Source organism: Dama dama, chromosome 22 (assembly GCF_033118175.1).
Source record: "Dama dama isolate Ldn47 chromosome 22, ASM3311817v1, whole genome shotgun sequence".
NCBI classification, from domain to species: Eukaryota; Metazoa; Chordata; class Mammalia; order Artiodactyla; family Cervidae; genus Dama; species Dama dama.
The window spans coordinates 40679567-40705898 of NC_083702.1; the positions used below are offsets into that span (position 1 = coordinate 40679567).

General features: G+C 39.2%; 1 protein-coding gene across 4 annotated transcripts in view; it reads right to left on the reverse strand.

Moving 5' to 3' along the window:
* The window catches only part of AMN1 (antagonist of mitotic exit network 1 homolog), an 80216-nt gene that overhangs the window by 3302 nt on the left and 50582 nt on the right, over window positions 1–26332 (reverse strand). For all 4 annotated transcript variants that reach the window (XM_061125233.1, XM_061125236.1, XM_061125234.1 and 1 more), the window contains one exon: window positions 22337–22448. In XM_061125233.1, the coding sequence (XP_060981216.1) occupies window positions 22337–22448 (112 nt within the window). The remainder of the gene's footprint in view (window positions 1–22336; window positions 22449–26332) is intronic.

The window sequence follows — 26332 nt, forward strand, 5'->3', positions numbered from 1 at the left end:
AACAGCAGTTAATGAAGTGACTATTTACAAAGGAGTGATTAAAGAAAGCATGATTAAAGAAAGCCAGCAGGTATGGTAGAACACCTTGGGAAGCTGCAACGTGCTGAAAAAAGTTAGGGGAGAGAGTAGTTACTAGAAGAGGACAACTTAACCAATTGTTGAACATGTTCCATGTCATATACTTACAAAACATGATTTTAAATAGATAACTATTATATGAATTCCTTGTAATTTAACCAATGTCTATGACTAGACATTTAGATGGTTTTCAGTTATTCACAATATATAGCAACGATTTTTAACATGGTTTACATTTACAAAGTCAGTTTTATAATATCTTCTAATGCAAAAATACTGTTAAAATTTTATTACTTTAAAAATTATTCAGGATAAAAGCGGGAGAGGATATGGAGGAAAAGGAACCCTCTTACACTGTTGGTAGGAATGCAAACTAGTACAGCCACTATGGAGAATAGTGTGGAGATTCCTTAAAAAACTGGAAACAGAACTGCCATACGACCCAGCAATCCCACAGCTGGGCACACACAATGAAGAAATCAGAATTGAAAGAGACATGCTGGGGTCTCCCCAAGAGAACATTGGGGTCAATGTTCATTGTACTACTGTTTACAATAGCTAGGACATGGAAGCAACCTATATGTCCATTGGCAGACGAATGGATAAGAAAGCTGTGGTATATATACACAATGGACTATTACTCAGCTATTAAAAAGAATGCATTTGAATCAGTTCTAATGAGATGGATGAAACTGGAGCCTATTATACAATGAAGTAAGTCAGAAAGGAAAACACCAATACAGTATATTAATGCATATATATGGACTTTAGAAAGATGGTAATGATGACCCTATATGCGAGACAGCAAAAGAGACACAGATATAAAGAACAAACTTTTGGACTCTGTGGGAGAAGGCAAGGGTGTGATAATTTGAGAGAATAGCATTGAAACATGTATATTACCATATGTGAACTAGACGACCAGTCCAAGTTTGATGCATGAAACAGGGCACTCAAAGCCAGTGCACTGGGACAACCCTGAGGGATGCGTTGGGGAGGGAGGTTGGGAGGGGGGTTCAGTATGGGGGACACATGTACACCCATGGCTGATTCATGTCCATGTATGGCAGAAACCACTATAATATTGTAATTAGCCTTCAATTAAAATAAATTAATTAAAAAATTTATTCAGGAGTTTCAGCCATAAAAAGGAAAGAATTTGGTCAGTTCTAGTGAGGTCGATGAACCTAAGTAAGTCCATAAGTAAGTCAGAAAAACAAATATCGTATATTATCACATATATATGGAATCTAGAAAAATGATACTGATGACCTATTTGCAGGGCAGCAATAGAGACACAGACATAGAGAATAGACTTGTGGACACAGCGGGGGAAGGAGAAGGTGGGGCAAATTGAGAGAGTAGCATTGAAACATACATTGCCATATGTAAAATAGATAGCCAGTGGGAATTTGTTGTATGACATAGGTGGCACAAGCAGTGCTCTGTGACAACCCAGAGGAGTGGGATAGGGTGTGAGGTGTGAGGAAGGTTTAAGAGGGAGGGGACATATGTATACCTATGACTGGTTGATTGGATGTTTGGCAGAAACCGACAAAACATTGTAAAGCAATTAACAATCTATGTTGTATGTATAACATATCTCTAACCTAGTCTTAGTGGGTTTCAGACTTAAAGAGACTATGCTAAAGTCTTTGACTATGTGGATCACAGCAAGCTGTGGAAAATTCTTAAAGAGATGGGAATACCAGACCACCTTACCTGCCTCCTGGGAAGCCTGTATGGGGGTCAAGTAGCAGCAGTTAGAACCAGACATGGACTGGCTCAAAATTGGTAAAGGAGTACATCAAGGCTGTATACTGTCACCATGTTTATTTAATTTATATGCAGAGTACATCATGCGAAATGCTGGGCTGGATGAAGCACAAGCTGGAATCAAGGCTGCCAGGAGAAATATCAATAACCTCAGATATGCAGATGACACCACCTTAATGGCAGAAAGTGAAGAGGAACTAAAGAGCCTCTTGATGAAGGTGAAAGAGGAGAGTGAAAAAGCTGGCTTCAAACTTAACATTGAAAAAACTAAGACCATGCCATCTGGTCCCAACACTTAATGGCAAACAGAAGGAGGAAAAATGGAAACAGTGGCTGACTTTATTTTTTTGGGCCTCAAAATCACTGCAGATGGTGACTACAGCCATGAAATGAAAAGATACTTGCTCCTTGGAAGAAAAGCTATGACAAACCTAGACAGCATATTAAAAAGCGGAGACATCACTTTGCTTACAAAGGTCTGTATAGTCAAAGCTATGGTTTTTCCAGTAGTCACGTATGGACGTGAGAGTTGGATCATAAAGAAGAAGGCTGAGTGCCAAAGAATTGGTGCTTTTGAATTATGGTGCTGGAGATTACTCGTGAGAGTCCCTTGGACTGCAAGGAGATCAAACTAGTCAATCCTAAAGGAAAGCAACCCTGAATATTCATTGGAAGGATGCATGCTGAAGCTGAAGCTCCAATACTTTGGTCATTTGATGCAAAGAGCCGACTTACTGGAAAAGACCTTGATGCTGGGAAAGATTGAGGGCAGAAGAAGGGGGCAACAGAGGATGAGATGGCTGGATGGCATCACCGACTCAGTGGACATGAGTTTGAGCAAATTCTGGGAGGTAGTGAAGGACAGGGAAGACTGGCATGCTGCAGTCCATGGGGTCGCTGAGTCGGACATGACTAAACAACAGCAACAACAAGGCAAAAAAGAGGGCCCAACATATGGTTACTAGATCTTATTTTAAGTAAAACAAAAATAATTCAAACATTAAGATTTAGTACAAGAAAGAGAACCACAGAGTGTTTGGAAACAAAAAATTATAGTTGTGAAATCAAGGTTTACCTTGGCAGCTAATTTTGTAAAGTGCCTAAAAATATAACAAATGGAGTTTTCATTGTTTTAAAAGTATCATTAGTTATTACAGAGGAAGTCTATTATTATAGGAAATCTAGATTAATGGCAGATTTCAAATAGGTTGAAAGTAAAAGGATGGATAAAGACAGCAACTATAACAAAACTATGTATAGAAGTTTATACCTCAACTATAATAGGAGAGGGAAGAACACATTCCAGTTTATTCTAGGAGGACAGTATTACCTTCACACAAAAGCCAGACAAAGACATTACACACACAGAGAAAAAGAACAACAGGTCAATATTTCTTATGAATATGTATTCAAAGATCCTCAATAAGACAAGAGCAAACCAAATCTAGCAACACAGAAAAAGGATTATAGGACATGATCAGCTGGGATTTATCTTAGGAATATAAGGTTAGCTTAACATTTGGGAATTAATTAATGTAGTACACTATTTTCCCCTTCATGGACAGTCTTGTTGTGGTGACAGGACACATTAATTGTCACATTAAAAAATCTGATTATAATGGCAAATTCATAAAGACAGAAGATAGAGGTTGCCAGAGGCTGGGGGAAAGGATAATGGGGAGTTATTTTTTAAAGGGTAAAGAGTTTCTATTTGGGATGATGAAAAAGTTCTGGGGATAGTTAATGGTGATGGCTGCACAACAATGTGAATATACTTAAATCCACTGAATTGTACCCTAAAAATGGTTAAAATAGTAAATTTTATGTATATTTGCCAATAACAATTTTTTTTAACAATTCTGAAAGTAAGATTCATCTAATAATTGATATGTATATCTATGGTAGTAGTTTTCTCTTCTATTGAAAAGCTGATATTATGTTGGTGTACATATTATTATAATTAATCATATCTTAAAGGAAACTTGAATATATTGAAAATTATTGAAAACTGAGGAGAAAGCATCATATTCTACATGGAAATGTAGAATGATTTGATCGAATGATATGAATTTGCAAGGTGACAGACAATGAACCCCTTCATGGATCACAGCCTTGTTGTGGGGCGGGGGCTTGCATAACTCATTGAATCTATGAGCTATGCCATGCAGGGCCACCCAACAGAGAGGTCATACTGAAGAGTTCTGACAAAACGTGGTCCACGGGAGGAGGGGTTGGCAACCCACTCCAGTATTCTTGCCTGGAGAACCTGATGGACAGTATGAAAAGGCAAAAGGATATGACACCAGAAGATGAGCTCCCCCAGGTAGGAATGTGTCCAATATGCTACTGGGGAAGAGTGGAGGGCAATGATGAACAGCTCCAGAAAGAATGAAGCAGCTGGGTCAAAGCAGGAACAGGACTCACCTGTGGATGTATCTGGTGGTGAAGTAAAGTCTGATGATGTAAAAAACAATGTTGCATAAGAACCTGGAATGTAAGGTCCATGAATCAAGGTAAATTAGATGTGGATAAGAAGGAGATGGCAAGAGTGAACATTGACATCTTAGGAATCAGTGAACTAAAATGGACGGGAATGGGCAAATTTAATTCAGATGACTATAATGTCTACTACTGTGGGGAAGACTGCCTTAGAAGAAGTGGAGTAGCTCTCATAGTCAATGAAAGAGTCCACAATGCAGTACTTGGGTGCATCCTCAAAAATGACAGAAAGATCTTGGTTCATTTCCAAGGTAAACCATTCAACATCACAGTAATACAAGTCTATGCCCAAACATGGATGCCGAAGAAACTGAAGCTGACTGATTTTATGAAGACCTAGAACACCTTCTAGAACTAACACCAAAAAAGAAGTCCTTTTCATCCTTGGGGATTGGAATGCAAAAGTAGGAAGTCAAGAGATACCTGGAGTAACAGGCAAGTTTGGCCCTGAAGTACAAAATGAGGCAGGACAGAAGCAAACAGAGTTTTGTCAAGAAAACACACTGATCATAGCAAACACCCTTTTCCAAAAACCAAAGAGATGACTCTATACATGGACATCACCAGGTGGTCAATACTGAAGTCAAATAATTATGTTCTTTGCAGCCACAGACGGAGAAGCTCTATATAGTCAGTAAAAACAAGACCTGGAGCTAATTGTGGCTCATATCATGAGCTCTTTATTGAAAAATTCATGCTTAAATTGAAGAAAGTAGGGAAAACCACTAGGCCATTCAGGTATGACCCAAATCAAATCCTTTATACAGTGAGGTGACAGATAGATTCAAGGGGTTAGATCTGATAGACAGAGTGCCTGAAGATCTATGGACAGAAGTTTGTAACACTGAACAGGAGGCAGTGACCAAAACCATCCCTAAGGAAAAGAAATGCAAGAAAGCAAAGTGGTTGTTTGAGCAGGCTTTACAAATAGCTGAGGAAAGAAGAGAAGTGAAAGGTAAGGAAGAAAGGGAAAAATATACCCAACTGAATGCAGAGTTCCAGAGAATGGGAAGGAAGAATTAAGAAGGGCTTCTTAAATGAATAATGCAAAGAAATAGAGGAAAACAATAGAATGAGAAAGACTAGAGATCTCTTCAAGAAAATTGGAGATATCAAGGGAATATTTCATGCAAGGATGGGCACGATAAAGGACAGAAATGGTAAGGACCTAACAAAAGAAGAAAAGATTAAGAAGAGGTAGCAAGAACACACAGAAGAACTATACAAGAAAGGTCTTAAAGACCCAGATAACCACAATGGTGTGGGCACTCAGCTAAAGCCAGACATTCTGGACTGTGAAATCAAGTGGGCATTAGGAAGCACTGGAAGTCTCAACCATGGAGCAGACATGCTGCCTGGGACCCTTTCCCAATTGGGACTCCAGATGTGCTGTGACACAGGACTTTGCAGCACTGTTTAAGTCTGGATGTTGGTCAAAACCCAATTTGGTGATGTACTCTCTTCTCTTTTTATTTCTCTTTTCTTTTAATGTTAGTATATTGAAAGTAAGGTAGATCGTTCTCTAATAAATATCTGTATTATTTATTTGTATATAACAAGTGGCTTATTTTGTTAACAAATCCTTTGAACCTGAGATGAAAATGAAAACTTTTGGCAAAACATTAATTGGTGCTGTGAGCAGGATTTGTGAAACAAAATGCCACTCTTTAAGAAAAAAAGAGATTAAGCTTGATGAAGTTTTTATTCCTAGATGGGAAGATTCACCCTATTGATCATTAGCTAGTGAATGGGATGTATTCACTGGATTATGTGAGAATTGGAACCTTAAATTAAAGCAGGCCAAAACTTCAAAGGGCTTCCCTGGTAGCTCAGCTGGTAAGGAATCCACTTGCAATGCAGGAAACCCCGGTTCGATTCCTGGGTTGGGACAATTGGCTTGAGAAGGGACAGGCTACCCACTCCAGTATTCTTGGGCTTCCCTGTGGCTCAGCTGGTAAAGAATCCACCTACAATGTGGGAAACTTGCCTTCAACCCCTGGGTTGGGAAGATTCCCCAGAGAAGGGAAAGGCTGCCCACTCCAGTATTCTGACCTGGAGAATTCCATGGACTGTATAGTCCATGGGGTCGCAAAGAGTTACCCACGACTGAGCAACTTTCACTAGGAAGCATTACTGTTAATACAAACAAAGATAGTGGAAGTGATGGAATTCCCGCTAAACGATTTAACATCCTAAAAGATGATGCTGTTAAAGCACTGCACTCGTACGTCAGCAAGTTTGGAAAAATCAGCAGGGGCCACAGAAATTGGAACAGGTCAGTTTTCATTCCAATATCAAAGAGGGGCAATGCCAAAGAATATTCAAACTACCATACAATTGCACTCATTTCACATCCTAGCAAGGTTATGCTCTAAATCCATTAAGCTAGGCTTCAGCAGTACATGAACTGAGAATTGTTAGATATACAAGCTGGGTTTAGAAAAGGCAGAGGAACCAGAGATCAAATTGGCAACATTCGTTGGATCATGCAGAAAACAAGGGAATTCCAGAAAAGACATCTACTTCTGCTTCATTGACTATGCTAAAGTCTTTGGTTGTGTGGATCACAACAAACTGTGGAAAATTCTTAAAGACACTGTAATACCAACTCACCTTACCTGCCTCCTGAGAAACCTGTATGAGTCAAGAAGCCACAGTTAGAACTGACATTGAATAACTGACTGGTTAAAAATTGGAAAAGTGGTATGCCTAGGTTGTATATTGTCTCCTTGCTTATTTAACTTCTATGCAAAGTACCTCCTGTGAAATGCTGGAATCAAGCTTGCTGGGGGAAATATCAATAACCTCAGATATGCAGATGATACCACTTTAATGTCAGAAAATGAAGAGGAACTATAGTGCTTCTTGATGAACATGAAAGAGAAGAGTAAAAAAGCTGGCTTGAAACTCAACATTGAAAAAAACTAAGATCATGGCATCTGGTCCTATAACTTCATAGCAAATAGAAGGGGAAAAGTGGAAGCAGTGGCAGATTTTACTTTCTCGGGCTCCAAAATCATTGTGGATGGTGACTGCAGCCATGACATTAAAAGACACTTGCTCCTTGGAAGCAAAGCAACGACAAACCTAGACAGCATTTTAAAAACCAGAGACATCACTTTGCCAACAAAGGTCCATATAGTCAAAGCTATGGTTTTTCCAGGAGTCATGTATGGATGTGACAGTTGGACCATAAAGAAGGCTGATCTCCAAAGAACCGATGCTTTTGAACTGTGGTGCTGCAGAAGACTCTTGAGAGTCTCTTGGACTGCAAGGAGATCAAACCAGTCTTTTCTGAAGAAAATCAACCTTGAATTAGAAGGACTGAGGCTGAAGCTGAAGCTCTAATACTCTGGCCACCTGATGGGAAGAGCCAACTCACCAGAAAAGATCCTGATGCTGGGAGGGATTGAGGGCAGGAGGAGAAGGGGGCAACAGAGGATGAGATGGTTGGATGGCATCACCAACTCAATGCAAATGAATCTGAGCAAACTCTGGAAGACAGTGAAAGACAGGGAAGCCTGGTGTGCTACAGTCCATGGGGTTGCAAAGAGTTGGACATGACTGAGTGACTGAAAAACAACATATATGGTTGTGAGAGTTGGACCATAAAGAGAGCTGAGTGCCAAAGATTTGTTGCTTTCAAATTGTGGTGCTAGAGAAGACTCCTGAGAGTCCTTTGGACAGTAAGAGAGATCAAACCAGTCAATCCTACAGGAAATCAATCCTGAATATCCATTGGAAGGATTGAGGCTGAAGCTGAAGCTCCAATACTCTGGCTACATGATAGGAGGAGCTGACCCATTGGAAAAGATCCTCATGCTGGGAAAGATTGAGGGCAGGAGGAGAAGGGGATGACAGAGGACTAGATGGTTTGATGGCATCACCAACTCAATGTGCCGGGAGCCAGCACACGAGATCCCACCTATGACAGTCATGAGGAGAAAACCTGACGAGCAAGGCGGATCAGGATCCCAGGGATTTTGAAAAGCTGCCCCCGGCGCTCACCTTAAAGATGATATCTGTCTTTCTGATGCTTGCTTTAATAGACTACTCCTTAATTTCTGTGACACAGGCAGGAGGCCTTCCCCGATCTCTTTCCAAATAAGAATCAACTTAGAACTTTAATCAATATGTCTCCCGGGTGGTGGTATCTTATGAGATTATCCAAGATGAAAGGAGTGTTTCAATTTAAACTCCTTCGCTGACATTTTAGTTTGTTTGGCAAATGCGTCCATTCCCTTGGTACTAATATGCATGACTGCTCATAATACCTTAATCATAAAACAGCATAAAGAACCTGATCATATAAAGGACCTAATAGACATAGAGCCCTTTGGGGGGTGAGGAAGCCCTATTAGAGAACACAAGAAAAATTATTCTAAAAGTGGTTATTGGGTTAACATTTGCTTGCTGTGTTTTTACTCTTAATGTGCTAAGGTAGTGCTATGGAAACCATTGTTAATATAGTTAAAGATCTAGAAAAATAAGAGCTTAGCCCTAGTGTGGTAACAATGAGACAGTTGTTGATTATTAGCCAGAAGTGCTGGGCTGCCTCACCGAAGCTGCAGAGTCTGTGTGGGATAAACCTCTTAGATACATTTAACTGACAACTTCTGCAGAAGAATTGACCTTTATGTTAACAAGGTTATATTTCTACTATGTTGTGACATGCTGTACTGTTGCCCTATGAGACTGCAACTTTTCTGTTAAGATCACCACGGAAACAGAAAATAAGTTTACATTCACCTGACTTGCATAAAATGTTAATAGGCCCCAAGGCCAGGAGATAATATGCAAAGATTTATTACAGAAATAGAATGCAGAAAACATCTTGTTCTTCCTAAACGACAAACTGATGTAATGTTAAACCAACCCTGTGTAAGCATAAGTAAGCATCTCGTACCTTGGATACATTCTGAGTGAGGGTATATAAACTGTTGTCAAAAAGTAAACAACTAGACTTTGCTTCACAAAGGCTGGTCTCACATGTCTTCTCTCGCCAACGCCGTTCATCCTGAGGGTACCCCTGGATCCTGCCAAGGCTGGACCCCGGCATCAATGGACATGAATTTGAGTAAATTCCGAGAGATAGTGAAGGACAGGGAATTTGGTGTGCTGCAGTCCATGGCATGGCAAAGAGTTGGACATGACTTAACAACTGAACAACAATGATTGCATTGGGCTGACCTAGGTAACTCAGGATCATCTTCCTATTGTAAGATCAGTATATTTGTAGGTTCTAACCATTAAAACCATTAAAACATGAACATATTTGGGTGGGGACATTATTTTGCTTATGGCTATACCATGTAGCCGAAAAATTGATGCTTTTGAACTGTGGTGTTGGAGAAGACTCTTGAGAGTCCCTTGGACTGCAAGGAGATCCAACCAGTCCATCCTAAAGGAGATCAGTCCTGGGTGTTCATTGGAAGGACTGATGCTGAAGCTGAAACTCCAATACTTTGGCCACCTCATGCGAAGAGTTGACTCATTGGAAAAGACCCTGATGCTGGGAGGGATTGGGGGCAGGAGGAGAAGGGGACGACAGAGGATGAGATGGCTGGATGGCATTACCAACTTGATGGACATGAGTTTGAGTGAACTCCGGGAGTTGGTGATGGACAGGGAAGCCTGGCGTGCTGCGATTCATGGGGTTGCAAAGAGTCGGACACGACTGAGCAACTGAACTGAACTGATACCATGTTAGTAGAATAAAGGATAAAAATGACATGATCATTTCAAAAGACACAGAAAAGACATTTGACAAAATCCAACATTCATGATAAAAATATTTAGCATACTAGAAACAGAAAGGAACTTCTTCAAATTGATAAAGGGCATCTATGAAAAAGCTGCCACTAATGTCATCCTTCCTGGTGAGAGACTAACTACTTCCCCCCTAAGATCAGGAACAAATACAAGGATTTCTGCTTTTGTCACTTCTATACTTCAGTGCACTGGAGGTTCTAACCATGGAAATTAGGGAAGAAAAAGAAAAACCATTCATGTTGGAAAGGAAAAAGTAAAACATTTTTTAAAAAATTGTAGCTACATAATACCGTATATAGAATTTTCTAAGGAATCTACTAAAAATTAGAATTAATAAATCAGTTCAGAAACATTGCAGTGCATAGGATCAATATACAAAAATAAATTTATTTCTATACAATGAACAATCCAAAAATTGAAAGTAGCTCTTTGCCCCTTTCGTGTTTGTCCATTTCTGTTCCCCTCTAATCGTAAAAGAACTAATTATAGAAATGAAATCAGTAAGCAAATGAAATGAACACCTGACTTATGCTCTCCTGAATGCACATTGTGCCTTGTCTAACTTGTTGATTCTTTTCCTGGATAAAAAAGAAGTCAGAGTGAAGAATTAAGTAGTTTAAAAACGACGGGCTGTCTAACCCCAATAGCCGCCTTAGCAATCCTGCAGGCAGATCATGCAGGCAAGGTTTTCTTCTCTCTGAAGAAAGAGTCAGCCAGTCTGCACTCTATGGAGAATGATGTAAAACCCAACCTCCTACCCTGATATGTCACTGAGATTCTTTCTCCCATCTTTCTCTTTAAAAACTGTCATCGCTGAGCAAGAATCCTTGGAGTTGGTCTCTAGACATGAGTCCACCATCTTCCCAGATTGCCACTTTTGTGCTTTCTTTCTTTTTATATTATTTTGGCCATACTAGGCGGCTTGCAGGATCTTAGTTCTCCCACCAAGGATCAAACCCAGGCCCTCAGCAGTGAAAGCATGGAGTCCTAACCTCTAGAATGCCAGGGAATTCCTCCAGGCTTTCTGATTAAAGCACTTTCTTTTCTATTGACACTTGCCTCTTGTATTACTGGCATGTGAGAGGCAAGCAGCTAAACCTGGGTTTGGTTACAAAATGAAATTAAGAAAATAATTCCACTTATATTACCATCAAAAAGAATACTTAGGAATAAGTTTAACAAAATAAGTGAAAAACTTATACTCTGAAAACTACAAAAGACTGTTGAAAGAAATGAAAGTAGGTCTAATAAATGGGAAGATGTCCATTTATTTAAAGATCAGAATAAATGATTCATGGATCATTATCCATTTTTTCATAGATCAGAAGAGTCTTCGTTAGGATGGCAGTACTCCCCAAACTGATCTACAGCTTCAATGCCATCCTTAGCAAAATGCCACCTAATTTTTAAAAAAGAAATTGACAAAATGATCCTAGTATTTACACAGGAATTTAACGGAATCAGAATTTAAGGGTTTTGAAAAAAACAAAATGGGAAACATATACTTCCTGATATACTTAAGTTGGTGTTTCTAACACTATTTTGGCATTTTTACTAATTACAAATTTATTATCAAATATATGTAAATATTTATCTTCTGATTATATTTGTGTCATTCTTCTGTAGGAATCTATTATTACACATAAATAGAAAAACACTTTTCCCTCTAGCTCTGAGTATACAGTATATGTTGATGTAATTACAAAATTTGATGCTAGAGGGCAGTTGCCTTATTGTGTCTGACTCTGCAACCCCATGGACTATAGCATGCCAGGCCTCCCTGTTCCTCACCATCTTCTGGAGTTTACCTAAGTTCATGGCCATTGCACTGGTGATCCCATCCAGCCATCTCATCCTCTGATGCCCTCATCTCTTTCTGCCCTCAGTCTTTTCCAGTATTACATTACTCAGTCTCTTCAGGCAGCTTTTCCTCATAAATATATAGAGTACTAAGGGCAGTGAGTCAAGAGTAGGAATATTTGATGCCTATAAGTTTCTTATGCTATAGGGAGAAGCTGTGGCATCTCTAAGTATTTCATGATCTCTTGCCAAAATGTTTTGTAGAAACTGTGGAAGAGGAAAAAAATTCTTTACCCTTCTGAGCTCTTGGCTGAGATCCCCTGGTAACCAAAGACGAATTAACAAAAGAAAAACAAACAGAAGATTATCAACAAGAATACTTCATGTATATATGGGAGATAATCAGGAAAAAAATGAGTAAACTTCTTGAGATGGCCCAAGTTACCACCATTTTCAGCTAAAGACAATTCAGAGATGTTGGGATTGTTGGGAAACTGGTTATGGAAAGTTATCAGTAAGAGTACAACAAGGGTAATGAAACCAAACTCTGCCAGGCCCTCCTAGGTACAAGCCCCTCCATGTCTCCCACTTCTTATTTATTGAAAAACCTTGTGTCTACTAGGCCTTCCCTGAGTTCCAAAGAACAGACTTAAACAGTTAATGATTAGAGAAGTAGAAAATGCAGAAACAAAGAAAGCAGTCAAGCAAGAAAAGTGATAATAGCTTGAACAATAGAGTCACAGGACTCCTAGTTCCTCCTGAAGGGATACAGATAACAATCTGATGCATATCTTTGAGTTTTTCTGCAGAAACTAACACCCCTTTCACCAAGTGGAAGATGTTGACTATATGATGACCACCAGCATTTTGGCTGACCCCAGATTGGCTGAAACCAGGAGATTGATGACTGAGATTCCCAAAACATCAACCTGCTATTTCACCACCAACCAATCAGAAAAACATGCATGAGTTGATCATGCACCCTGCGACCCTCATCACTTATGTTGCCTTTAAAAACCCTTGGCTGAAAGCCATCAGGGAGTTCCCACCTTTTGAGAATCAGCTGCCCATGCTGCTTGCTTGGAACCCTGCACTTTCCCTCGCCACAACTTGGTGTCAGAAGATTGGCTTTGCTGCACATGGGGTGAAGAGACCCGATTTCAGTTTGGTAACAGTAAGATTCACTATAAAGATTTAAAGTGCCTTATCCACTGAATATGATTCTGATTTAGAGTCACCCCTCTCTTCTCACTTTCACTCTCCTTTTGGTACAGAGAGGAAGACACGGAGGGAGACATTTTACAAATGAAGATTTTTTAAAAAATGTAAACTCTCTTTACTAAAGGGTAACTTCTACTCTTTTCAGAGCTCCTCCTGTGTCCACTGATTCTCAGGAAAAATAGCTTAAAATAGTCCTTATGCCAAAGAGGCATATTTGGGATGGCTTATTCTGCTACTTGGGCTTCTCTGGTGGCTCAGTGTAAAGAACCCACCTGCCAATGCAGGAAACCTGGGTTCGATCCCTGGGTCTGAAAGATTCACCAGAGAAGAAAATGGCAACCCACTGTAGTATTCTTGCCGGGAAATCCCATGGATAGAGGAGCCTGTCAGTCAGACATGACTAAGCAACTAAATAACAATTCTGCTACTCACCAAAACCAGACTCAGGACTGAAAAAGACTCTAAAGATCATTTATACCAATCACACTACTGATGCTTGATGTCACTCTCCTACTTCCTTCCCTTCTCTACTAGTAGTTAAGCCACTTGACACCAAAGGCTTAGGAAATTGCTCTATTGGAAAAAGAAGTAGAGATTGTGGATTAGGTGATTTAGGTTTTTTACTTCCAGTTCTACTAGTACCTATTTCTAATATCTGGGACAAGCCACCTAAATTCACTGTATTTCTGTTCCCTTATCTTTCAAACAAAGAAACTGTGTAGATGACTTCTGAGGAATCTTTTACTTTACCATCTTTTTAAAAATCTATGACTAATGTAGATGGTGACCACTTTTTGAAAGAGATTCACCATGGGAGCTGTTGAAGCCCCAAGAAAAAGAAGAAACTATGGGAATGTAAATTAACAAACTAAGTTTTTCAAATGATCAAGGGAAATGTAATTAACAGATTTTAATAGAATACACAGGTAAAAAAGTGAGGCTGCGCACATTTTTTCTAATACACCATTACAGTGTGTGGCATAAAGAAGTTCTGTCATGCTGGATTAGTAACAGATGACTAAAGAATGATGAAGAAACAGAATAATATAGGATGTAGAAAATGAAATATATGAAATTTAAAAAGTAGTTGTCCTTGAAGCAAGGAATCAGCTTTAATTACAGGAAATTCTGAAACAAACCACTTGGCTCAATGTGGTAAATCCTGACATATTTATTATCCAGGAATCTAAAGAACTTGCTTGTAAAGTAATCAGGCTGAAACAATCCTCAGATATCACTAAAATTTGAGTTAAGTCAACCAAAAGTGGCAGATTTCCTGTTGGGTTTTCCTGCCTTTCAATATAAACATAAGGATGTTTGTGCTAATTGCTTTATTGGCCTTCTAAAATCTAAACCTAGATGGCTGTGAATACTGTGAAACATGTTTAGATAATGGTTAGAAATAGAAATGCATGTCCAATTAAGGAGATTAACAGAACTATGTGAGTTGATATTACTGAAAATCATAGCAGACATAACTGAATTTAAAATAATATATTTAAAAATTATTTTCCTGTTTTCTTTAATGTCTATGATTTACAGTATTTTAAACAGCAGCTTAATTTTTTGTCTTTTCTGCATATATAAAATCAGAGTGCTTCTAATAGTTTCAATACCTAATTTATAATGTGTAGTTTTCCTTACAGTCTGATTGTAATGTTAAGAAATTTTATAAAAACTTAGAAACATGGAGGAAAAGATAAACTTATTAATTCAGGGAATCAGATAAGTAACTGCCAATTTGGGGGTCAGGTTGCTTTGAGGATAACATAATACTAGAATTGCACAAACATATGTATATACATACATTCTTTTTTTAAAGTGGACCATTTTTAAAGTCTTTATTGAATTTGTTACAATATTGCTTCTGTTTCATGTTTTGGTTTTTTGTCCTAGAGGCATGTGGGATCTTACCTCCCTGAGGAGGAGGAGGAGGTTTAGTCGCTAAGTCGTGTCTGACGCTTGCAACCCCACAGACTGTAGCCTGCCAGGCTCCTCTGTCTATGGGATTCTACAGGCAAGAATACTGGAGTGGGTTGCCATTTCCTTCTCCAGGGGATCTTCCTGACCTAGGAATTGAACCCAGGTCTCCTGCATTGAAGGCAGATTCTTTACCAACTGAGCTACAAGGAAAGCCCCACCAGGGATCAAACCCACACCCCCTGCATTGGAGGTGAAGTCTTAACCACTGGACTGCCAGGGAAGTCCAATACATACCTCCTTTTTACAGAATATAAATCATATTGCTTTATCTAGTCAGATGTGACAAATCACATGAATATAAAAGAGGAAGCATATAAAGTGTTAGGATAGGAAAGAAGAAAGAACTTCCATTTATCAGGTAAAAAAAAGCATTGTCTTCTTTGGAGAAAAAAGAAATTAATAAACATAAGGTGAATATATTAACTCATTTTATTTTTATTGAACTGTGGTGTTGGAGAAGACTCTTGAGAGTCCCTTGGACTGCAAGGAGATCCAACAAGTCCATCCTAAAGGAAATCAGTCCTGGGTGTTCATTGGAAGGACTGATGCTGAAGCTGAAACTCCAATACTTTGGCCACCTGATGCGAAGAACTGACTCATTAGAAAAGACCCTGATGCTGGGAAAGGTTGAAGGCGGGAGAAGAAGGGGACGACAGAGGATGAGATGGTTGGATGGCATCACCAACTCAATGGACATGAGTTTGAGTAAACTCTGGGAGTTGGTGATGGACAGGGAGGCCTGGCGTGCTGCAGTCCATGGGGTCACAAGGAGTTGGACACGATGAGTGACTGAACTGATTTATTTTTATTCAATGATGGTAACAAAAATATACAATGGTGCAGTGCTGACAGGAAAGAGTGAAGAGTAGAGACAATCTGGGTAGTTGAAAAACTTCAGCTTTTTTCTCTTTAAGAACCTTTAATGATAAAAACCATTGCATAGGAACTCCTGTATTATTATCAGAACACCCAATTTTATGACTGACAGTTATAAGGGAAAGTTGAGGTCCATAACGTTAAGTTATTCAGTGTTTTGGAGAGAAGAGAGTTCTGGAAAAGCATCTACTTCTGCTTTATTGACTATGCCAAAACCTTTGACTGTGTGGATCACGACAAACTGGAAAATTCTTAAAGAGATGGGAATACCAGACCACCTGACCTGCCTCTTGAGACATTTGTATGCAGGTCAGGAAGCAACAGTTAGAACTGGACATGGAACAACAGACTGGTTCCAAATCGGGAAAGGACTATGTCAAAGCTGTGCACTGTCATCCTGTTTATTTAACTTATATGCAGAGTACATCATGAGAAACACTGAGCTGGATGAAGCACAAGCTGGAATCAAGATTGCCAGGAGAAATATCAATAACCTCAGATACGCAGATGACACCACCCTTATGGCAGAAAGCAAAGAACTAAAGAGCTTCTTGATGAAAGTGAAAAAGGGGAGTGAAAAAGTTGACTTAAAGCTCAACATTTAGAAGACTAAGATCATGGCATCTGGTCCCATCACTTCATGGCAAATAGATGGGCAAACAGTGGAAACAGTGACAGACTTTATTTGTTTGGGCTCCAAAATCACTGCAGATGGTGACTGCCGCCATGAAATTAAAATACGCTTGCTCCTTGGAAGAAAAGTTATGACCAACCTAGATGGCATATTATAAAGCAGAGACATTACTTTGTCAACAAAGGTCCGTCTACTCAAGGCTATGGTTTTTCCAGTAGTCATGTGTGGCTGTGAGAGTTGGACTATAAAGAAAGCTGAGCACCAAAGAACTGATGCTTTTGAACTGTGGTGTTGGAGAAGACTCTTGAGAGTCTCTTGGACTGCAAGGAGATCCAACCAATTCATCCCAAAGGAAATCAGTCCTAAATATTCATTGGAAGGACTGATGTTGTAGCTGAAGCTCCAATACTTTGGCCGCCTGATGCGAAGAACTGATTCATTGGAAAAGACCCTGATGCTGGGAAAGATTGAGGGCAGAAGGAGAAGGGGACGACAGAGGATGAGATGGTTGGATGGCATCACTGACTCAATGGACATGAGTTTGAGTCAACTCCGGGAGTTGGTGACAGACAGGGAGGCCTGGCATGCTGCAGTCCATGGGGTCGCAAAGAGTCGGACATGACTGAGCAACTGAATTCAACTGAACTGAGGAGACCAATGTTGACTTTAAAAAAATGCATAATGTGAGAGTTACGAGATAAATTTTATTTGGGGGCAAAATAAGGACTGCAGCCCAGGAGACAGCACCTCAGAGAAACTGCTCCAAAGAGTTAGGGGGAAAGGTCAGGATATATGTGATTTTGGGGAAGGCAGAGTATATGCAATCAAGCACACATTTTCCCAGAAAGTTGCCTCAAGCTTCGTGAAGCTTTCTGCTGGTCATGGGAGACAATCGTCTCCATGAAGGATTTTAGTGCTTTTCTACAGATTAGGAGATATAAGAATTGGGTATATAAAATTGGCTCTTGAAAATATCTAACTATCAGAAGACCTGACCTGCCAGTTTCCCCCTCCCCACCAGCAGAGTGCCTCATTTCTCCACCCTGAACTCCTTTCAGGGGGTGTTGAAGGTCAGCAGCTACAGCAGCACAAGACTGAATCCTGTAGAGGTAGATGGCAGGCTCCCATGGCAAGTGCCTATGTGTGGCTGACACTGAGGATTGGTGCTCATTTCACTTCATCTTGAGATTTTTGTTTACTCTTAGCACTATTAGTAAAAACTCTGTCACAATGGGCAAGTACCGTTTCAGTTTCTCACTTTCCTATTCTGCGAAAGCAGGGATTAAAAAAAAAAAAACATAAATTATCCTGTGTTAAAAAAATTTGAAAAATGCTTGTTTAGGGGAGCAAAACTTTGTAGCCATCCCAAAGTGTCTGGCATCAGGATTATTTCAAGCTGAAAACAATCAAGGCCCAAAAGACTCAAGAAGAAACTTTGCTCTTTCCCCTTACTGCCTGAAGGAAGTACAGAGCAAGTCCTCCTACCCCCATCAGAGATTATCTGCAAAGAATCTGGACTAGGTATGGTGGGGGAAACTCAGTGAGGGGCCGAGAGTTCAGAGAACCTTTATGTTACATTGTCTCTGCATGGCCCAACAAATATTTGTTTACTAACCATTTACTTTTTTATCTCCATGTGAATTGCCTTCATCTCCTTTGAAGGTCCAAACATCTACCCCTGCATGTCCTCTCTAGCGTTTCAGACATTTTGGCTATTTACTCAGTTCTCTTGGGTCTCTCCCATGTATGTAAATTCTGATTTTCTCCTCTTTACCTGCCTCCTGTCAATTTAATTCTTAGATAAACCAGAAGAATCTAAAAGGGTAGAGGAAAATTTCTAACTCCTTGACACTTGGATAAAAAAAGTTTCTTGGCTATAGTATTTCTTAGAGCCTTTGAAAAATGAATATTCATTATAGTGATATATTTCCTACACTTTTGGGACATATAAACATATTTTGTTTTATGCTGCATACCTTGAGCAAGGGATTGTGTGGCAGAACAAGAAAAAAGATATGACCACAAGGTAGCAGTAGCATACAAGGAGATTTACTTGGGCAGCCCTTTGCGAGATTTGCAGGGAAGGGGAGTCCCACACAACAGAAGAACTTCCAAAGGGGTGTGTGTATGGGTCTCGGCAAGGAAGTAACGTAAGAGAACTCCCAGGAGACTGAGGAGGGAGGTTATCTGTCATCCCTTTCTAGGCCACATGAGAGTTGGTAAATTCAGTATTTTGAGTCATTATATGGATGGGAAAAGAGTGGGATTAAGCTTTCCTAGTGTCTATAGTCAGGGCCTTCCCCGGTGGTGTAGCAGTAAAGAATCCACCTACAATGCAGGAGACCTGGGTTTGATCCTTGGGTCAAGAAGATCTGGAGGAGGAAACAGCAACCCGCTCCAGTATTCTATATCCAGTGTTATATAATCATACCAGACAGGCTGATAATATATCTTTGGTTTCCAGTGATCTCAGTAATTATATAATTTATCTCAAAACTGTCTTTTTGCTTTAAAAATCAAACTAATCATTACAACATATTTTCAATTCATATTCGTTAGTCATTTCTATATTAATACAGGCACATTTAAGCATTTTAATATTGGTCTTATACTCAAATTTTCAGTTTTTGGTTGTACCTTCTAAATATTTCATTACCTATAAGGTCTTTGATAATTGTTTTAAGCAGTTTGCCTAAGGAGAAGCTTTTCTGGTTGACTGTATAGTCTGTTTTCACTTCTATTAAAAGTAGAGACAAAATGCCAAATTAACTATTTCCAAATTGTAACCAGAAAGATGATCAAGGTAAAATTAACAAAGGTTGAGTTTATAACGTGTTAGGTAGTCAAGCTGATCTGAGACAAATATAACAGAACATTAAACCAGAATTATTCCAGCTAAGGTTCTAGGACTAGAGGTACCAGCTACTCTCTCATTCTAAAATGAGATACCAGACCACTTGTACATGACTTGCAAATGCTTGGCTGAAAACTGATTTTGGAATCTTTGGTGCCTTATCCATTCAAAGATATAAAAGTATAAAAATGGGAAGTGATGGAAAATTGGAAATTAAAGAAAGGATTTCTTTGAAGACAGTTGTGATTTGAGTTCTAGAAAGAGGGCTGCAGGTGTTCGCTCTTCCCTTCAAGCCTAGTGAGAGAGGGCTCCAAGGGGATCAGTTGGAGAATCTGATACGTCCCTTGGAGCTTGGGGAACACAACACACATCACAAACAGTACACATCAGACCTAAGAAAATAAAAAGCAGGCTATGTTAAGAGTCCATGTGGTTAAAGAGAGGACTGAAGCGGGGAAATATCTGCACTCTCACCAACTAAAGTATTGTGTTCCCTGTGGACAGATGTGAGCTAGCATGGGTTGCCTTGTATTTTGCTCATGAAAGCAACCTAGATGGTCAAGGTAACCTCAACAGAAAGAAACCTGAAGGTATACTGCTAAAGGCATGAGGGCAGAGGAAGAAATCGCTTGCTACTAGCCAGCAGACACATTTGCTTGAATCAAGAGAACTGTAGATGGGAGATAAACACAGTGAGGAGGGGAGTGGCAGAAAGTGGACTCTGAAGAAGGTCACCAGTGCCCCACTTTCGTAAGAGTATGGATCAGGATCAGCTCACCCACTGAGCCCATGGTGCTGCCACTAGATCACAGTGGTAGTGCTCAAGTGAGACTTTTCTTTCCATTACCTGCCCTCCTGCTCATCGCAGTCCTACCCTGCACTAACATTGCTGAGGTCAGAAACCATGGTGGGTGAGTTAGGAAAGGAAGAGGAGAATCAGGAGGGAAAACAGGGAAACTAACAATGTTCCCTTAACATAGCAGCCTTTCCACCTACAGCAAACCTGAGCTAACTGGAGGAGTGAAAAGCTTTAATTTGAACTCGTCTGGGAGTTCATGGGATGAGAATGATAAGAAAAGTCAGGGGCACATGTTTGAGATTTTCATTTGAGTTTGGGAAAAATTAGCTCCTATAGAGCAAATTTGTAATTAATATAGTGAGAGGAAAATGGAGTCACTTTATGAGTACCACTTTCTTGTTCAGTGTATTGATTAAACATACATATACCTCACTGAGTAGGTTTACACACTTTTAGTTGGTATTCTGAAAAGACCTATTATAAAAAATGGCTGCAATTACACTTATTGTGGCCTCTTCCACCTTACAATAATAGCCTTCTTGTTAAAATATAATTTTCTGCCTTGTTTGATGACTAGAGAGCCTCTGCCTGCCTTCTCATAACCCTCAGAATAGTGTTCACATTAACTGATTCCCTGTACTCAGTCACATGAATTTTTCTGGTTCTAAATTATTTTCTTAAAATTATGATTATTAATTTTTAATAGGTAAAATCATTCACATGGTACAAAATTCAAAAGGACAAAAGGGTATATGGTGAAGGCTTTTTCCTACTCTTGTCTCTCCACAACCTTCCCCAGAGGTACCCACTGGTAATAATTTCCAACTGAAGTTTTGGCGTTAGTGTTCTGAAAAATGTCTACCTAAAATAAGATTTTAGTCTTCATTACAGATGTCTTTGATAACCAGATATAACCCATTACAGGCTTAGTTTAGATTGACAGTTCAAACAGAAAAAGTGGAAGTTGTCAAAAAGACAGTAACTATTAAATCATAATTAGGAAAATAAGCTGGAAGGGCAGGGCATTAAGTACTGACTTACAAGTGAGAACCAGGTTATATTGTGGTAGGGGACCCATGTGTAGGAATAATGTGAAAGAGGTGTCATGGCTCTTATACAAACCAAAGGCTGTGACTAATTAAGTGAAGTACCACATCAGCCAAATGATTCTGAATCTCAATGGTTACAGCTTGGTGTGTTTACAGTTAACAGGTCATTTAGCATATTTGATAGATTTAATATTATAAATGACTACATAAAGCATCATGTTTAATATCATGACCACTAGTACTGCCACCATCATCCTTATCCTCACAGTTAGCATATATTGAGCCTTGGCCATCACCGCCATCACCATCACCATCATCATCATGATTAACATTTACTGAACCCTCAGTATGTGCTAGGCACCAAAAAATGTGTTGTCATGATCAAGTTTATAAGGTAGGTACTGTCATTATACTCACCTTCAGATGAGGAAACTGAATAATGGAATGGGTTAAGTAATTTACTCAAGGTTACACAGTTATTAAAAGATGAAACCAAGATTTGAACCCAAGCAGCCTCATACTTACCCTGGTGGATCAGATGGTATAAAGAATCTGCCTGCAGTGCAGGAGACCTGGGTTCAATCCCTGGGTTGGGAAGATCCCCTGAAGAAGGAGGGGCTTCTCTGGTGGCTCAGTGGTTAAGAATCTACCTGCAATGCAGGAGCCTCAGGAGATATGGGTTCGATCCCTGAGTTGGGAAGATCCCCTGGAGGAGGGCATGGCAACCCACTCCAGTATTCTGGCCTGGAGAATTCAAATGGACAGAGGACCCTGACAAGCTACAGTCCATAGGGCTGCAAAGAGTCAGACACAACTGAAGCAACTTAGCACACACACACACACACACCTGGAGAAGGGAATGGCAACGCACTCCAGTATTCTTGCCTGGAGAATTCCACAGACAGAGGAGCCTCGTGGGCTACAGTCCATGGGGTTGCAAAGAGTCAGACATTATTGCTCAACTAACACATACACACACATAGCCTTATACTAACCTGTTATTAGAGGGCATCCATGGAAGAGTAATATACATATCTGAGGACAGCAAGTAAGGACAGCTTCTACAGCCTCGTCAGTCAGATTCACACAATGCCCCATATGAATCTCCTGTTTAAAAATAAAGTATAATCAAAAGAAAAAAACAGGACAATAAGAACAGTGTGAAATGCTTGGGAAATATGTACTCTGATAACAAAACCCCCAATAACCACTTGCAAGAAAAACACTATAGGAAGGACCAACGAAAGTCTATAGTGGTAAAGTAATTAGCCTGCAACTAATAAAAATAAATGGAAAAAAAATAAAATAAAGATTGTTCATAAAAAAAATAAAAGATCACTTCTGCTGAATCTCTAAAAAAAAAAAAAAAAGAAAGTCTATAGTAATTTGGAAGGTATTAGCAGCTTTAAAAGTGAAATGCCCAACCACTTTATAAGGCAATTTGGCAGTATATATTAAAACTGACAAGTATCCTCTAGAACCCAGCAATTAATTCCAACTGCAGACGTCCACTATAAAGAGAGAAATGCTTGTACATGTGTGTAAGGAAACAACTTGTAAATATGTCAACTGAAATATTACTTGCAATAGTAAATAAATGGAGATTGGGTAAGTAAATGGTGGTTCATTAATATATTGTAATAAGATAAAACAGTTACAAAGAAAAATATTTATTTGTATTAATAGACATAAATCTTAAACATAATGTTAGTTTAGACACTTTAAAAAACAGTGTTGTAGCATTTTATAAAGCTAAACATGTACTCACTATATGACACAGCAGTTCCATTCTAGTTATTTACCCCCCAAAATGAAACCATATGTCTACACAAAGACTTGTATGCAAATGTCCACAGCAGTATTTATAATAGTCTAAAACTGGAACAATCTGAAAGATGAATATATGAGCAAGCTGTGTTATAGCCAGACTATGGAATACTACTCAGCCAAAAAAAAAGGGATGAAACATTAACATGTTTAACAACATGGATGAATCTCAAAAATATCATACCAAATGAAAGAAGTAAAGAAAACAGTAAAAAACCAAAAGATGATACACTGCATGATTTCATTCATATAAAATACTATAGAAAAAGCAAAACTATATTGACAAATGACTGGTTGCTTGGGGGAAGGCCACAGCAGAGCATTGACTTCAAAGAGATGGGAGAAAACCTCTTGGGGTGATGGAAATATTCTATACTTAATTGTGGTAGTGGTTATAAGATTGTAAAACAATGACCAACATTCATCAAACTGTACACTTAAAATAGGTGAATTTTATTGTATGTAAATTAAACTCCAATAAAGCTTGAGAAAAATTTTAAAACATGATTTTGAATAAAAAAATCAAATTGTAAAACAATACATATGATATGAAATTATTATGTACTGTTTAAAAACACATGACTCATTTGAAAAGACCCTGATGCTGGGAAGATTGAAGGCAGGAGGAGAAGGGGACGACAGAGGATGAGAGGTTGGATGGCATCACTGACTCAATGGACATGAGTTTGAGTAAACTCTGGGAGTTGGTGATGGACAGGGAGGCCTGGCGTGCTGCAGCCCATGGGGTCGCAAAAAGTTGGACATGACTGAGCAACTGAACTGAACTGAACTGAAAAACACATAAAACAATATAATATCTTGTTTATGAATATTTTACAATGAAGGCAGCAGAGAAGGGGACAACAGAGAATGAGATGGTTGGATGGTATCACTGACTCAATGGACATGAGTTTGAGTAAACTCCAGGAGTTGGTGATGGACAGGGAGGCCTGGCGTGCTGCAGTCCATGAGGTCGCAAAGAGTTGGATATGACTGAGCGACTGAACTGATCACAAACAATGAAGCCCAAGCTGAAATCAAGATTGCCAGGAGAAATATCAATAACCTCAGATATGCAGATGATACCACCTTCAGGGCAGAAAGCAAAGAGGAACTAAAAAGCCTCGTGATGAAGGTGAAAGAGGAGAGTTAAAAAGCTGGCTTAAAACTCAACATTGAAAAAAGAAGATCATGGCATCTGGTCCCATCACTTCATGGCAAGTAGATGGGGAAACAATAGAAAAAGTGAGAGACTTTATTTTCTTGGGCTCCAAAATCACTGTAGATGGTGACTGCAGCCATAAAATTAAAGGACACTTGCTCCTTGGAAGAAAAACTATGACAAACTAAAACAGCACATTAAAGACCAGAGACATTACTTTGCCAACAAAGGTCTGTCTAGTCAAAGCTATGGTTTTTCCAGTAGTCATGTATAGATGTGAGAGTTGGACTATAAAGATAACTGACCGCCAAAGAATTGATGCTTTTGAACTGTGGTGTTGGAGAAGACTCTTGAGAGTCCCTTGAACTACAAGGAGATCAAACCAGTTGATTCTAAAGGAAATCAGTCCTGAATATTCATTAGAAGGACTATGTTGAAGCTGAAGCTCCAATACTTTGGCCACCAGATGCGAAGAGCTGACTTGTTAGATAATACCCTGAGGCTGGGAAAGGGTGAAGGCAGGAGGAGAAGGGGATGACAGAGGATGAGATGATCGGATGGCATCACGGACTTGATGGACATGAGTTTGAGCAAGCTCTGGGAGATGGTGAAGGACAGGGAAGCCTGGCGTGCTGCAGTCTATGGGATTGCAGAATCAGACATGACTGAGTGACTGAACAACAGTCACAGATATACACACACATACATAGAAAGATGTAGAAAGAAAGATGAAATATTCAAACATGGAAGGAAAGATACACAGGCATCTTCAGAAGAGTGGTTACCTCTGACGGAAGAAGGGGAATAAATGAGGGGAGGGAGCTTCAGATATCACATTTAATAATTTTTTAAAAAAGAACTGGCTGGAATAAATGCAGACAATGTTAAAATTCAAGTGGTTGGCTCAAAGGTCTCTGTTATAAAAATTTATATACATTTTCATATATTTGAAATATTATCTATCTTTTGTTTAATGTTCTAATTTGAAACACTTTCTCATTGCTAGTGAGAATGTAAAAGGGTACAGTTGCTATGGAAATAGTATGGCAGTTCCTCAAACAATTATATATAGAATTAGAATATTATCTAGCTATTTCACTTCTAGGGATGTACTCAAAAGAATTGCATGCAGGGATATAAATAGATGTCTATATAACTATGTTCATAGTAGAGATATTCACAGAAGACAAAAGGTGGAACCATATCAGTGGATAAATGGTTTTTAAAAATGTCACTATAATGGTAAATTCATAATGACAGAAGATAGAACAGAGGTTGTCAGAGGCTGGGGGAAAGGATAATGGGGATTATTGTTTAAAGGGTAAAGAGTTTCTATCTGGGATGATGAAAAAGTTCTGGAAGTAGTTAATGGTGATGGCTGCACAATGATATGAATGTACTTAAATCCACTGAATTGTACCCTAAAAATGGTTAAAATAGTAAATTTTATGTATATTTGCCAACATCAAAAACTTTTAAACAATTCTGAAGGTAATTTTCAACTAATAATTGGTATGTATACTTAGGGTAGTGGTTTTCTTTTCTATTGAAAAGTTGATATTATGTTGATGTACATATTATTATAATTAATCATGTCTTAAAGGAAACTTGAATATATTGAAAATTCTAGAAAACTGAGGAGAAAGCATCATATTCTACATGGAAAAGGCATCGTATGAAGTGAATTCACAAGGTGACAGACAATGAACCCTTTCATGGATCACAGCCTTGTTGTGGGGCAGGGGCTTGCATAACTCACTGAAACTATGAGCCATGCCATGCAGGGCCACCCAAGACAGACGGGCCATATTGAAGAGTTCTGATAAAAGGTGGTCCACAGGAGGAGGGGTTGGCAACCCACTCCAGTATTCTTGCCTGAAGAATCTGATGGACATTATGAAAAGGCAAAAGGATATGACACCAGAAGATGAGCTCCCCCAGGTAGGAATGTGTCCAATATGCTACTGGGGAAGAGTGGAGGGCAATGATGAACAGCTCCAGA